At 58.5% G+C, this 12923-nt stretch overlaps 1 protein-coding gene across 4 annotated transcripts in view; it reads left to right on the forward strand.

Moving 5' to 3' along the window:
• Nucleotides 1-12923, forward strand: part of SLX9 (SLX9 ribosome biogenesis factor) — a 47096-nt gene that overhangs the window by 747 nt on the left and 33426 nt on the right. For 2 of the 4 annotated variants that reach the window (XM_012444351.3, XM_021669455.2), the window contains exon 2: nucleotides 2726-2834. In XM_012444351.3, the coding sequence (XP_012299774.1) occupies nucleotides 2726-2834 (109 nt within the window). Of the gene's footprint in view, nucleotides 1-891; nucleotides 1272-2520; nucleotides 2575-2725; nucleotides 2835-12923 lie in introns of those variants that run through there. The other 2 variants (XM_064380232.1, XM_064380234.1) reach the window with 2 other exon arrangements.

Below are 12923 nucleotides of genomic sequence, written 5' to 3' on the forward strand. Positions count from 1 at the left end.
GTCTGGCCACTTGGATCTGCTTAAGTTCCTTACTGGTCAGCAATTATTCTTAATGCCTCCTTGGCCAGTGAGTTTTTGCCCTTTACCACTGGATACCTCTGGCTTGGAGGTGGCTGTCAGGTTCAGCGTGTTTACATTTTCAACCTCCATTCTGCCCTCAGAGAGGCACCGCCAAGGACTAGTGGCTTACAGAGTCCCTCTGCTCACTCCTGGGAGGGCGCGTCCTTGAACGTGCCTACAGCCTCCGGACTGCCAGGGATGCGGCTTCCTGGGAGCCATTCCTGGGCCAGAGGGGCTTACTGTCTACCCAGGAGCCTTGGGTAGCTTGCCCTCTGCACCCATCACCACCCAGAGCTCCTTCCTGGTCAACAACACCCTTAGGCGTGAGATCCCTCACACCAGTTCCGGACAAAGTGAGTCCCCTTGGCAAAGCTGTGGAGTTCTTCCTCCTTGCAGCCTACCTCTCCTGGACAGGAACTCCACGTCAGGACACCAGAGTTGGGGCAGGAGCAGCTTCAACTCCCTAGTCGCCTGTGCTCCTTGAAACCTGTGCCCTGCTGGTGGCTGAGGTGGGGCTGATTGGGACCCAGTGTTCTGATGTCCCTGCCTGGAGTGGAAATTAGAAAATAGAATTATCAGACAGAAACTGAAAAATAAGTGTCTCTGAAAATTTTTTGTTTTTTAATTTTATTTATTTATTTTTTGAGACGGAGTCTTGCTCTGTTGCCAGGCTGGAGTGCAGTGGCGCAATCTCGGCTCACTGCAACCTCCGCTCCTGGGTTCAAGTGATTCTTCTGCCTTAGCCTCTCGAGTAGCTGGGACCACAGGCACACACCACCATGCCCTGCTGTTTTTTGTATTTTTTTAGTAGAGACGGGGTTTCGCCATGTTGGCCAGGATGGTCTTGATCTCTTGACCTCATGATCCGCCTGCCTCAGCCTCCCAAAGTGCTCGGATTACAGGCATGAGCCACCTCACCCAGCCTGAAAATGTTGAAGACATCATTCAGGAATCATAGAAAGAAACAAAAAGCCCTTAAAAAGACTAGGCATATTTGAAGAAAAAAGCAAGAGATAGAACTTTTATATCTGGAAAATACAGTTATTGAACTTGAACATGGAATAGACAGAAAGGATTTCCAGCATCTAATCAGATAATGGCATTGTAATCCTTGAAAGACATTCAAATGATGTGACACCAGCATTTTTTATATTAAGCTCCAAAAATATGCACGAATGAGGTGTGAAGTGCCACCATGGAGAGTGTCCCAGGTACTGTGGGAAAAGCAGTCGTATGCTGTACGCCACCATACATTCATGATCTGGAAGGCTGCACGCTCTACCCCTCGTCCCCACCTGATCCCTGTTTGCCTGTGAGACCTCAGCCTACCTGCCCTGCCTTAGCCACCTGCCCGCCCAGATGAAGAAGGCTTCTCTGGTCTCCAGCACTGTCTCCCCGCAAGTCTGATATTTTCCCACGTACCGACTTTCTGTCCTTGCCACGTAGGGACAAAAGCGAGGACTTCTCCATCAGGTGCCGTGGGTGAGGGCGCCTGGGGAGCTGCAGTCCAGCCCAGCACCTCTTGGTACCCTGGCTGCCTTCTGTCTCTTCCTCTAATGTGAGGGAGGCCGCATTTTACCTCCACCTTCAGGGTTTTTAGGTTGAGCCTGTGATTCAGACTCACATAAGACAGATTAACAGGAGAAAAGCTTACAGATTTGTTGAAGTTTTAGGTGACATGGGAGCCTCCTAAGGAAATACACCTCAAGGAAGTGGGAGGACCTTTGTGCTTCTGTGAGAGGGTGAGAGGCTGACAAGAGGCAGTTGTAGAAAACTAAACCACTCGGGAGGCTGCAGGAGGGGCGTGGGCGTGTGGCCAGGTGTGTCTGTATAGAGTTCTGGCTCCTCTGATCTGTCCCTGATGATAAGATTGTTACTTTCCTTCTGGTGTAGGAGGGCATCTTCCTTATGGGGATTTTTATCTCCTTTCAGGATAAAGGGAGGGGCTGATGAGCCCTCTTGGCACCTGCTATATTTTAAGTGCCTTTAGCGCAAAATAATTCTTTGCCAAAGTGACGTGTTTTGGGGTGGCGTACTCTGACACCCTTGAGAAGCTCTGTTGCGGTTGCTGCTGCCTTCCCTGCCAGGGTCAGTGCGGCTTCCACGTGAGTGGGCAGGGCAGCACGGAGCAGGGACTGGGCTTCTGTCTGCTCACAGTGTGGTCGGCAGCTGACTTGGAGGATCTGAAATCTTCGTATAGGGATGAGTGTGGCTCAGAAGCAGACCCGAAAAGAGGCCCCTGAGATGTGGTCAGTCTGCGCTGAAGGAGCCGGCAGCCTGGGAGCTGCACATCCTTCATCTGCTCAGCTCGGGTTTCTCCTGCGTCACAGGAGAATGTTGTAGAAAGAATAAGACAAGATGGTTGGGAAGGAAATTTGGTTCTTGAGATACTGATCCTGACTCCTGAAGAACCAGGAGTGAAGCCCATCTGGTGATTTAAGGCAGGGAGCAGGTGGGCCTGGGCATTGCAGGTCTGCCCTGGAGCTCTGGGACTGGAGGCTCCTGCTCTGGGAGGTGAGGGTTATTTCCCTGAGGTCCTCATGGGCAGAGAAGCTGGGGAATCCGGGTTCTTGTCTCCCGTCTTCTCCTCACCTTTAATTTCCCTCTGAAACCACAGAGCAAGTCTCACACCTCTTCTTTCCTTCTTTATTGCTGGGGACGTTAGGACTGGGCGTTCGTCGACACCAGTGTCTTTGGCAGGACCAAGATAGACCCCAGCGCCTTGGTGCAGAGGCTGGAGCTGGACGTGAGGAGCGTCACTTCTGTCAGGAGAGGTAAGGCAGGCTGGAGTGCGCGGGTCGCCGTGCTCATGCCCAGCAGCTCTCGGATCACTCACTCACACGCTGAGGTCTTTGCAACTTTCCAGCTAACCTGTGCCTGACTGTCCTTGAGTGAGGGTTCCCCTGGCTGTTTCTCAGGGTGATCCCGCAGAGTCGATTGCAGCTGTGGTTTTGCCCCTGGGCTGCATCTTGTCTCCCCAGCTACGCAGGAACTGTCCTGGGTCCTGGCAGCAGCGTGGGCTAAATTGTGCCTGGAGGTTGGAGCCACAGGAACTTGGACTGCTTTGGTGACCGACAGGATTTGAACTGTTTTCTCTGTGTGTGCTGATTCTCTCATGGTCTGTCTGTATGTTTGGGCAGTTTTGATCACTTTTCTTGAACAAGTGCTTTATGTGTTGCAAAGGTAAGCTCTTTATCATTTTGTACAGGTAACTCTTCAGGGTTTAGATCCGGAAGCCCAGGCGGGGTCCTGTCAGTTTCATCGGAGCCTGCACAGCCCCCGTCCTGGTCTCTTGCTTGTCCCCTTGCAGCCTGAAGCACACACGGCAGCCTGGCCGGGGAGAGCCTGGGAACTCACACTCACTCCAGTGTCCGGAGCGCAGTGGGGAACACGGTCCCCTGCGCGTCCTGCGGACTCAGGTGTTTCAGAGAGTTCCAGGCCACGTGGTCCGCGCCTGCAGTGTTTGCTGCCCTGGCTGGAGGGTGGTGGCCAGTCACTCCGCAGGGAAAGATCCAGGAAGGAGCTTCCGTCACTCATCTACAGGAGCTGGGGGACACAAGGAATACTTTTTGTGTCTTCATAGCCTCGGAGAGCCACGGGCTGGGGAGGGAGAGGGCCTGGCGTGTGGGTGCAGAGCTTGAGGCACCGCGTGACAGTGAAGATGGGCCACCTGTTAAGAGCCTGGGCTCCTGGCCTCTGCTCCTCACTGCCTGGTAGCCCCTGGCTGGACACTCGATCGCTCTGGGCCAGGATTTTGCATCTTTAAAAGAAAGTAATAGTATTCACCTGCTAAGTTCTGGTAGTTTCGAGGTTGAGGTGAGTTAGTTGATGTGAAACGTTTGAAACAGTGCAGTGAAGGCTGTGGAGGTGACTGCTCTGCATCTGTTAATGAGGCTGGCCTGGCAGCAAGGCGGGTGACGGTGGGCTTTGCACCTGCCCAGAGGTGGGCCAGCTCTGATCCTTGGGCACAAGTCGTGTGATCATGGGCACTCTCTGACCCTTAGTTTCGTTGTCCACATAGTGGCGACAGACACAGGTCATAGATACTGAGGGCTTCACTGTGCATCTGGAAAGATCGAGGCACGTTTAACCAGTGCTGGTTTCCTGCGCCTTCTCTCCAAGGAGGACCTGGTGATACGACCAGGCCAGGTAACTTCAGAGAGGAACTGTGCCTTCCAGCCGGGAAGGGTTGACGTGAGTGGTCTGCCTGAGCTGTGCCTTCCAGCCGGGAAGGGTTGACGTGAGTGGTCTGCCTGAGCTGTGCCTTCCAGCCGGGAAGGGTTGACGTGAGTGGTCTGCCTGAGCTGTGCCTTCCAGCCGGGAAGGGTTGACGTGAGTGGTCTGCCTGAGCTGTGCCTTCCAGCCGGGAAGGGTTGACGTGAGTGGTCTGCCTGAGCTGTGCCTTCCAGCCGGGAAGGGTTGACGTGAGTGGTCTGCCTGAGCTGTGCGCTCCCTGGCTGCCGACAGGGCCTCTGAGGCTGCCCACAAGGGGAGGGGAGTCATGGGTCTCACTGACCTGGCTCTACCCTGAGCCTCCCTAAGCTCTTTCACACAGCTGCCTCTTTCCTCTGCCTTTTTTTAGCCCGCTCCCTTCAAACCCCTGTGGCTCATCTGGTGCCTAAAGTCACCTGCTACACGGACCCTCACATCCCCTCTTCCCCGCCTAGTTTAGGGAGGCATCATGCTCACGACCCCTCTTGCCTACCAGGAAACTCCTCTTTAGCAAGATCTGGCCTCTTGGGTGGAGGTCGCGCCCAGCGGCCCTGTGGCCTCTCCTTTGAGCCACCCTGGGCCTTTGTTTTTGTAAGTTTAAACCTCATTAACTTGGAGTCACTGGTGGGAGAGGGTGGAAGCCTGAACATTACAGTGTTGAAGATTGATTTCACATTTCAGAACCACATTATGAAAGTAGAACATAGAAATATTTTATTGAAATAATTGAATAATAAGTTGAAAAAATTTTCGCGAATCCGTTGGATAATGACTTTTTTTTCTTAATTCACATACTGTTATTTGTGCATAAAAAACTTAAAGCTCACACCAACTCCCAGCCCTGAGCTCGGGTTCACTGGATGTTAGCGTGGCCTTTCTGGGCTCCCCAGCCCCGAGCTCGGGTACGCTGGACGTTACGTGGCTGTTCTGGGCTCCCCAGCCCTGAGCTCGGGTACGCTGGATGTTAGCGTGGCCGTTCTGGGCTCCCCAGCCCTGAGCTCGGGTACGCTGGACGTTACGTGGCCGTTCTGGGCTCCCCAGCCCTGAGCTCGGGTACACTGGACGTTACGTGGCCGTTCTGGGCTCCCCAGCCCTGAGCTCGGGTACGCTGGACGTTAGCGTGGCCTTTCTGGGCTCCCCAGCCCTGAGCTCGGGTACGCTGGACGTTAGCGTGGCCGTTCTGGGCTCCCCAGCCCTGAGCTCGGGTACGCTGGATGTTAGCGTGGCCGTTCTGGGCTCCCCAGCCCTGAGCTCGGGTACGCTGGACGTTACGTGGCCGTTCTGGGCTCCCCAGCCCTGAGCTTGGGTACACTGGACGTTACATGGCCGTTCTGGGCTCCCCAGCCCTGAGCTCGGGTACGCTGGACGTTAGCGTGGCCTTTCTGGGCTCCCCAGCCCTGAGCTCGGGTACGCTGGATGTTAGCGTGGCCGTTCTGGGCTCCCCAGCCCTGAGCTCGGGTACGCTGGACGTTAGCGTGGCCTTTCTGGGCTCCCCAGCCCTGAGCTCGGGTACGCTGGATGTTAGCGTGGCCGTTCTGGGCTTCCCAGCCCTGAGCTCGGGTACGCTGGACGTTACGTGGCCTTTCTGGGCTCCCCAGCCCTGAGCTCGGGTATGCTGGCCGTTACGTGGCCGTTCTGGGCTCCCCAGCCCTGAGCTCAGGTACGCTGGACGTTAGCGTGGCCATTCTGGGCTCCCCAGCCCCGAGCTCGGGTACGCTGGATGTTAGCGTGGCCCGTTCTGGCACTCCCTGCTTTTTTTTGCGGTGTTTCCCATAGCCCACCACGAGGGGCACAAGGATGGAAATGATTTGAGCGCGGAGCAGGGTGAGGGTTTTGGGTGCGGGGGAGGAGCCTTGGCCTGAGGTTACACTTAGTGGCTCTGGCCAGGAGCCAGTGGCCTTGTTCCCTGCCTGTGACTGTGATTTCTGCCTTGGTGCCCCCGGGGGATTCAGGAAAAGGTCCTCTGAAATGGTCCCTTGGAGGTTGTCCCTGAGGCGCCTTCCAGGTGGCTGTCCTGTGGGGGGGGGGGCGTTCTGAGCTTGTCACCCAGGCCCCCATCACAGCCCTCCTGGAGCGAGGCCTCCAGCAGCTGTCTCCGGCTGTGGCTCTCAGCCCAGGGTTCCCGTGCACATTTCTTCCACCGTCTGCTGTGGCTTCTCTGCACTGAAGAGCCCCAGACTGGATGAAGGGTACTGTTGGACCTCACGGAGGGCTCAGACAGAGGAACAAGCCTCCACTTCCCCCGCTGTGGGTTGTGAAGCGTCAGCGTGGCAGGGGTGCTTGGCTCCATGGGTGGGGCCTGCAGACCCTCAGAGGAGCAACTCCACAGGTGGAGAGGCTTGCCCTGGTCTGGGGGCCCCAGCCCCTTTTCTTGGGGCCTCCGAGGTGTCCAGGTGCCTCAGTGGGTCCTTTGTATCTTGGCCTCTCCTCACTTATGCCTCTCTCTCTCCAGGAACAGGTTTGGTTTTTTTTGGTGTGGTCACCGCAGCTCCTGATTGGCTGGTGCCCTAGGTCCCCACCCCCACTCCTCCCGGCTTGTGCTGGGGCCTAGGCCCAGGGCAGGCCCATGTGGTACAGGTACTGCATCCTGTGACTTGACCTCCACCTCTCAGTGACCCGCGTGGCTGTGGAGTTGAGGTGGCGACCCGTGGGTGCCTGTCTGCCTAGATTAGTGCGACACCACCTTCCCACACGCCTCATCCTTGTCCTGGGCTGAGTCAGAAATAGCACCGCGTGCTGTGTCTCTGGCCAAGGAGCCGAGTGGCTCAGGGGAGGGGTCCAGGCTGCGGCTCATCACGCGGTGGACACCCGTGTGCCCATCTGCATCCCTCCTCTCCCTCTCTGGCCCTGGGAAGTGGTGGCGCTTGTTTGTCCCTGTGACTAACAAGTTGATGGTATCTTTCCTATGTTTCTTTCAAGCCCTTGGGATCCCAGCTGGCCCAGAAGCCACATCTACCCCCAGTTCTGTTCCTGTACCCTGGGGCCTACCTTGCCATGACAGGTGGGCCCTGCATCCTGGGAGGGACCCACTGAGCTCTGCAGCCTGCTGGCTGTGGCTTCGCCTCCTGCCTTGGGAAGAGGCCATGGGTGCAGGGCTGAGGCTGGCTCAGTCCCCTACCCACCCCAGCTCTCTGAGACCCCTCTGCACCCCACGGGAGGAGGAGGGCATGGGTGCAGGGCTGAGGCTGACCTAAAGTCACCTCCTCGCCCCAGCTTTCTGAGACCCCCTGCACCCCATGGGAAAAGGAGGGCATGGGTCAGGGCTGAGGCTGGCTCAGAGTTCCCTCCCCGCCCCAGCCCTCTGAGACCCCTGCACCTCCCCAGTAGGGCTTAGCTTTGCCTGCAGGCCAGGCTGTGCATGCAGAGGCTTTGCGGCCACCCGTGGACCCCATGTCAGGGGGCTAGAGCTCCTCTGTGCCTGCTCTGGGGGTGGCAAGGGCCCTGTGGCAGAGCCACGGTGAGCACCCATCTCCCCCTACTCAGTGCCACCTGCTGTGCGTGCTGTGCAGCCAGCTGTAGCTGGCATAGTGAGCCTGTATGACACCAGTGCCTGGCAGCCGGCCGGGTGCCCAGTGGTGGCTGCATCCTCCAGCTTTGGGCACGGCGCTAATCCTTGGCATCAGGTGGTCCAGGGGAGCTGGTCGTGGAGCACATTTAGAATGGATTTCTAGTTCTGTGTTCCTTCATACCGGAAAATGGCAGAAAATGAGCCCACCTGTTTCAGACAGGCACTTGGGACTCAAGCCCAGAGACACAGGCAGAGTGGGACAAGGCCTGGTGTGCACTCAGAGCCATGTGGGGCTGGGGGCCCTGGAGCAGAGGACGGAGGGAGGCCAGTCACCATTCCTGGAGAGGGAGCTCACAGCACCATGGCCGGCTTGGGGGTGTGGGGGTCATGAGAGGCGCCGGTGGTGTTACAGGACTTTGGGGTGTTGCTTTTCTGGCCAGATACCTGTGGCCGGTGGCACCTTTGCTTGGGCTGCTGGGCTTATTTCCCCCACTTGGCCTGGCAGGCTGCGCTCAGCTCACGCCACTGGCCTTGATCCCATGCCTCCAAGGGAGACTGGAGTCAGGTGAAGGGTGTGTGAGAGCAAACATGGGGTCCGGCCACTTGCAGGCCAGTGCCAAGCCATCCTCAGCCCCTGCCTTGGCTTCCTCCCAGAGCTTGTTGGTGCCCAAGGTCCAGAGGGGGCCAAGGCGGCAGGGCCCGAGTGATTGGAGAGGGCGTTGGAAGGGGGAGAACCCAGGCAGCGGGGGCAGGCATCTCCCAGTCTGCAAGGGTGAGATGGGGGGCCTTCCCAGGCCTCCCGAGAGTGCAGAGAGGCCGGGATCTCCAGCCCTGGGTTGGGCTGCCTGCTCCTACTCCTGCTGGTTCTGTGGAGCATGCAGCCCTGGCGCTCAGGGGCTTCCCAGGCTCCCCTCACATGGCTTGTGGTCCTGCCCACGGGGTTGCTTCTGGGAGTGGATCATGGGCTGTGGGCCCTGGGCCTGGCCATCAGAAGTGTCAGGCCCGGCTGTCACCAATGTGGGGTGGACCCTAGGGACTCTAGGGATGCTGCCCAGTGGCCCTGCACCATAGCCTCCCTGAGAGGCCCAGGAACCCGGCACCCTCAGCTGGGTGAGTGCAGCAACCACACTGCTGTCCTGGTCCCCAAAGCGAGGTCCCAGCCCCACCTACTCCCCAGAACCTTCCCTGTAGCAGCAGCAGCAGGCCAGAGCTTGCCGTGGGGCAGCGTCTGAAGCCGCAGAGGCCCACTATCGGATGCCGGGCGCAGGGCACCCACCGCCGCCACTGCTCCTCCCACAGCTGCTCCTACTGCCCTCTGCGCCTCCCCGCTGTAGGTGGCCTGCTGCTGCCGTCAGTGGAACATGTCTGCAGGCATGTCAGACTGGGTGACGAGGCCACCAGGCTGTGGTGCAGGGACACCCAGAGCTCTTGCACCCAGCCCTTGGGCAGGGCTGGCTCTCCTGATCAACACAGCGCTGCCCAGGTGATTGTACCTGCTTAGACCTCACTTCACCCCCAGGCACCTCCGGTGGAGGGCGCCAGGCCATCCCTCTGCACTGGTGATCTGTCCAGCAGAGGGCAGCAGAGCTGTGTCCTTTTCAGGTCAGCGCAGGCGTGGCACAGTCGAGTTAGAGATGCAGTTTCCCTCCTGCTTTGCAGAACAGGGACTTGGGAAGTCTCAGCTCCTCATCACACAGTAGAGTCTCTTAGACTCTGGGGTTACAGGGTCGTCTTCGAGTCCCTCAGACTCTGGGGCTGCAGGGTTGTCTTCGAGTCCCTCAGACTCTGGGGTTGCAGGGTCGTCTTCGAGTCCCTCAGACTCCGGGGTTACAGGGTGGTCTTCGAGTCCCTCAGACTCTGGGGTTGCAGGGTCGTCTTCGAGTCCCTCAGACTCTGGGGTTACAGGGTCGTCTTCGAGTCCCTCAGACTCTGGGGTTGCAGGGTGGTCTTCGAGTCCCTTAGACTCTGGGGTTACAGGGTGGTCTTCGAGTCCCTCAGACTCCGGGGTTACAGGGTGGTCTTCGAGTCCCTCAGACTCTGGGGTTGCAGGGTTGTCTTCTGGGATTTCATTTAAGATAACTGGGAAAGAGCAGGAAATGAGCTTTGCCCACCCAGCCTGTGCCTTTGGGCTTGAGTCCCAGCTGCCTGTCTCTGAAAACAGAATGGGTTCATTTTCTGCTGTTTTCCATTATCTCTTTTTCTACAGTTGTCAAGTCAGGGATATGACAGAAACTGTGCAGACCATACATGTTACTTATCTCTACTCCCAAATTTAAATCAGAACAGGCGGATGGGGAGGTTATGTGGAGACTGCTCCGTGGCAGTGAGGCTTGGGGTCAGATGGGCTCGGCTGGCAGCATCTCCGTGTGTGTCCCCTGCCTCGGCTGCGCGGTGCGGTGGCTGGAGCGGGGCGCCTTCTTACCTGTGCTCCTGCGGAGGGTGCGGCCGTGCCGACTGCTGTGTTGGGAGCCCAGTGACTTGTTGCTTAAGCCAGGCATCCCTGTGAGCCATGTGTCATCGAGACACTAGTCCAGGGGTCAGAGGCGTGGCCGGTGCCAGTCCCGCCGGAGCGTGGCCCTGTTAGTGGCGTTTCTCAGGCCCACGGTCCCCTAGTCACATCGTGCCATGCTGAGATGTTTGCCTTGGACTAGACATGTTGCTGTTTCCGCCTGTCTTAGAGGGAGTCAGGAGCCAGCCAGGGCGTCTGGGGTTCTGTCCTCCTTCACCTCCCTGCCGGCGTCCTCGGGCTTTCCGAGAGGGGCTGCTGTAGAACTGCTGTGAGTTTATCCTTGTAGAACTTTGAGCACCGAGACTGTCCCGCACAGGTGTGCACGGCACCTGTGCCTGAGGATCATGGTGACCTGACCTGGTCCCCATCCTGGAGCACGTGGCAGTGACTGGGCATACGTGTCGTGGACATGGCGCAGCAGGCTAAGCCTTCATCAGATTAATGGTTGGATTTAAAGGCCTTAAAAGTGGTTTAAACACACAGCAGCAGCAGAACACACAGGAGAAGATTCCTCTGGGCCCGGCCAGTGTCTCCTGTGCCTGTGTCCTGTGGCCTGGCTCCTGTTCACCCAGCTTGAGATGAGACCGCAGCTGGTGCCATCCGGGTCGCAGAGGAGGTTCCCATCTGCTGGTGGCGCTGAAGCCCACAGCCATCCGAGGGGCCAGCACCTCGACGCGTCGTGCAGGGAGACAGGCAGGGAGAGTAGTCACGTGTGGCCATGGAGGAAGCAGAGGGACAGGCTGCGGATGTGGCCCCTCACCCGTCCTGTTCAAGTCCCAGCTCTACCATCTGGATCCAGGGGCTGAGTCCTCAATGCACAGGGTGAATGGCATTGTCTTCGTCCACTCTGCCCCCTCACCCACTCTGCCCCGTCACCCACTCTGCCCCCTCACCCACTCTGCCCCCTCACCCACTCTGCCCCCTCACCCACTCTGCCCCCTCACCCACTCTGCCCCCTCACCCACTCTGCCCCCTCACCCACTCTGCCCCCTCACCCCTCTGCCCCCTCACCCACTCTGTCTCCCTCATCTACTCTGCCCCGTCACCCACTCTGTCTCCCTCATCTACTCTGCCCCCTACCCCACTCTATCCCTCTACCCTACTCTGCCCTTCTCCCCCACTCTGCCCCACTCACCATCATGCCTGTGGCTGAGATGTGAAATTTAGGGATCCACCTTTACCTAAAATTGCTTTTGAAGAAAATAACATTTCCTAATTGAAAAAGCAGTGCGTTTGCACACATCTCAGAAGGGACAAATATGCAACGTTGGGAGAGAAAAGCCGGGCCCTGCCCCCAGAGCCGCCCAAGCGCTCCGTGTGGCACCGTCTTGCCGTCACGTGTTCTCACCCAGGCCTGCTGCAGGTGCGATTGCTTACCGGGCAGGCGTCTCGGGAAAGGGCCTTGCCTTAGCTAGCAGGGCCTTCAGCGGCTCTTGCTGCTCTTGGTCCAAGTGGACTTTGGTGGCCGTGTGTGGTTGCTGTGGGCGGTGCAGGTCTGGATCTCACCGACTAGCCGAGGTCCCTGAGCCACCGTCTTGGGCTTGCGCCGCTCGCACCCCTGCTCGCCCACTGCCATCTTCCATTTTCCAGACGGTGATCGGCAGCTTCCCTGGCCACATAGGGAGTGACTCCTCATCAGAGCTGTCTGCTGTCAGGGGTGATGTTTAAGTAGTTTCTGGAACTTTCACATCAGAGCCTGTGGCCTGATCACCTTGGGCCTGGCCTGGAGGTTCCCAGGGGCTGCCCTCCATCGCCAGAAGGTTGGCCCCAGGGCCCTCCTCCCCTGCAGGTCTGAACCCAGCTGCTTCAGGACCACTCTCTCACGGGAGATGCTGTGGCCAGCAGAGGTCTTCTGGCCGGCTGGACAGTGGGGTCATGTGGCCCTGTGGGGCCCTCCCTTGTCTGGGGGGCTGCTGCGTGGGTGTCTGTGTCATGTGCTCCGGGTGCCCTCCTGCCTGGGAGATGGCAGGGTGGTGTCTGAGCATGTGGGTTGCTATTTCTAAACCTGGCGCTGGTGGCTGGAGCTATTTAAGGTTCTCGGCATGTACTGTTGGTGGGGCCTGGCTGTGGCGTCCTGCTGAGGCTGTCTGCACGCTCATTGACAGCTGGGGTGGGAGGGCAGCAGAGCGGCTTCAAATGGAAACTTAGGGGCGAGCAGGGAGCTGCTGGGACCCCGGGTGCTGCTGTATTCGGGGCGTGGCAGTCATTCTGACTTGCAGGCCTGAGCCTAGCCTAGGAGGTCCCCAGGGCCTTGCCTCTGGCAGCCTCTTCCAGGGCACCACACCTGGTGTGTTTTCCAAACCCCGCCTGGCAAGGCCCAAGCCGAGCCTGTGCAGTGGGCTCTCCTGGTTCACCCTCGGACCCCGCTCCTAACGGGAGGTGCAGCGAGTGCCCTCCCTGCGACAGGCCTGTCCCTTCCCCCTGAGGGCGTGTGGCCGGCCGTCACGTTGAGAGACCCTATGCAGCTGTGGGTAGGGCCTGTGGGCAGGACCCGTGGGCAGCCGAGTCCTGGGCACTGTGGTTTTCTGATGGGCGGGTCCGAGTTGTAGGCAGGTTGTGGAGGCTGTCCTGTAAGATTCCCTAGATGGGGCCCCCGAAGCAGCGAACCCACCAGGAGATGCGCCGGCGGTGCCT

The sequence above is a fragment of the Aotus nancymaae genome, unplaced genomic scaffold (genome assembly GCF_030222135.1).
Source record: "Aotus nancymaae isolate 86718 unplaced genomic scaffold, 86718_ANA_hifiasm-v0.15.2.pri h1tg000022l_1, whole genome shotgun sequence".
NCBI classification, from domain to species: Eukaryota; Metazoa; Chordata; class Mammalia; order Primates; family Aotidae; genus Aotus; species Aotus nancymaae.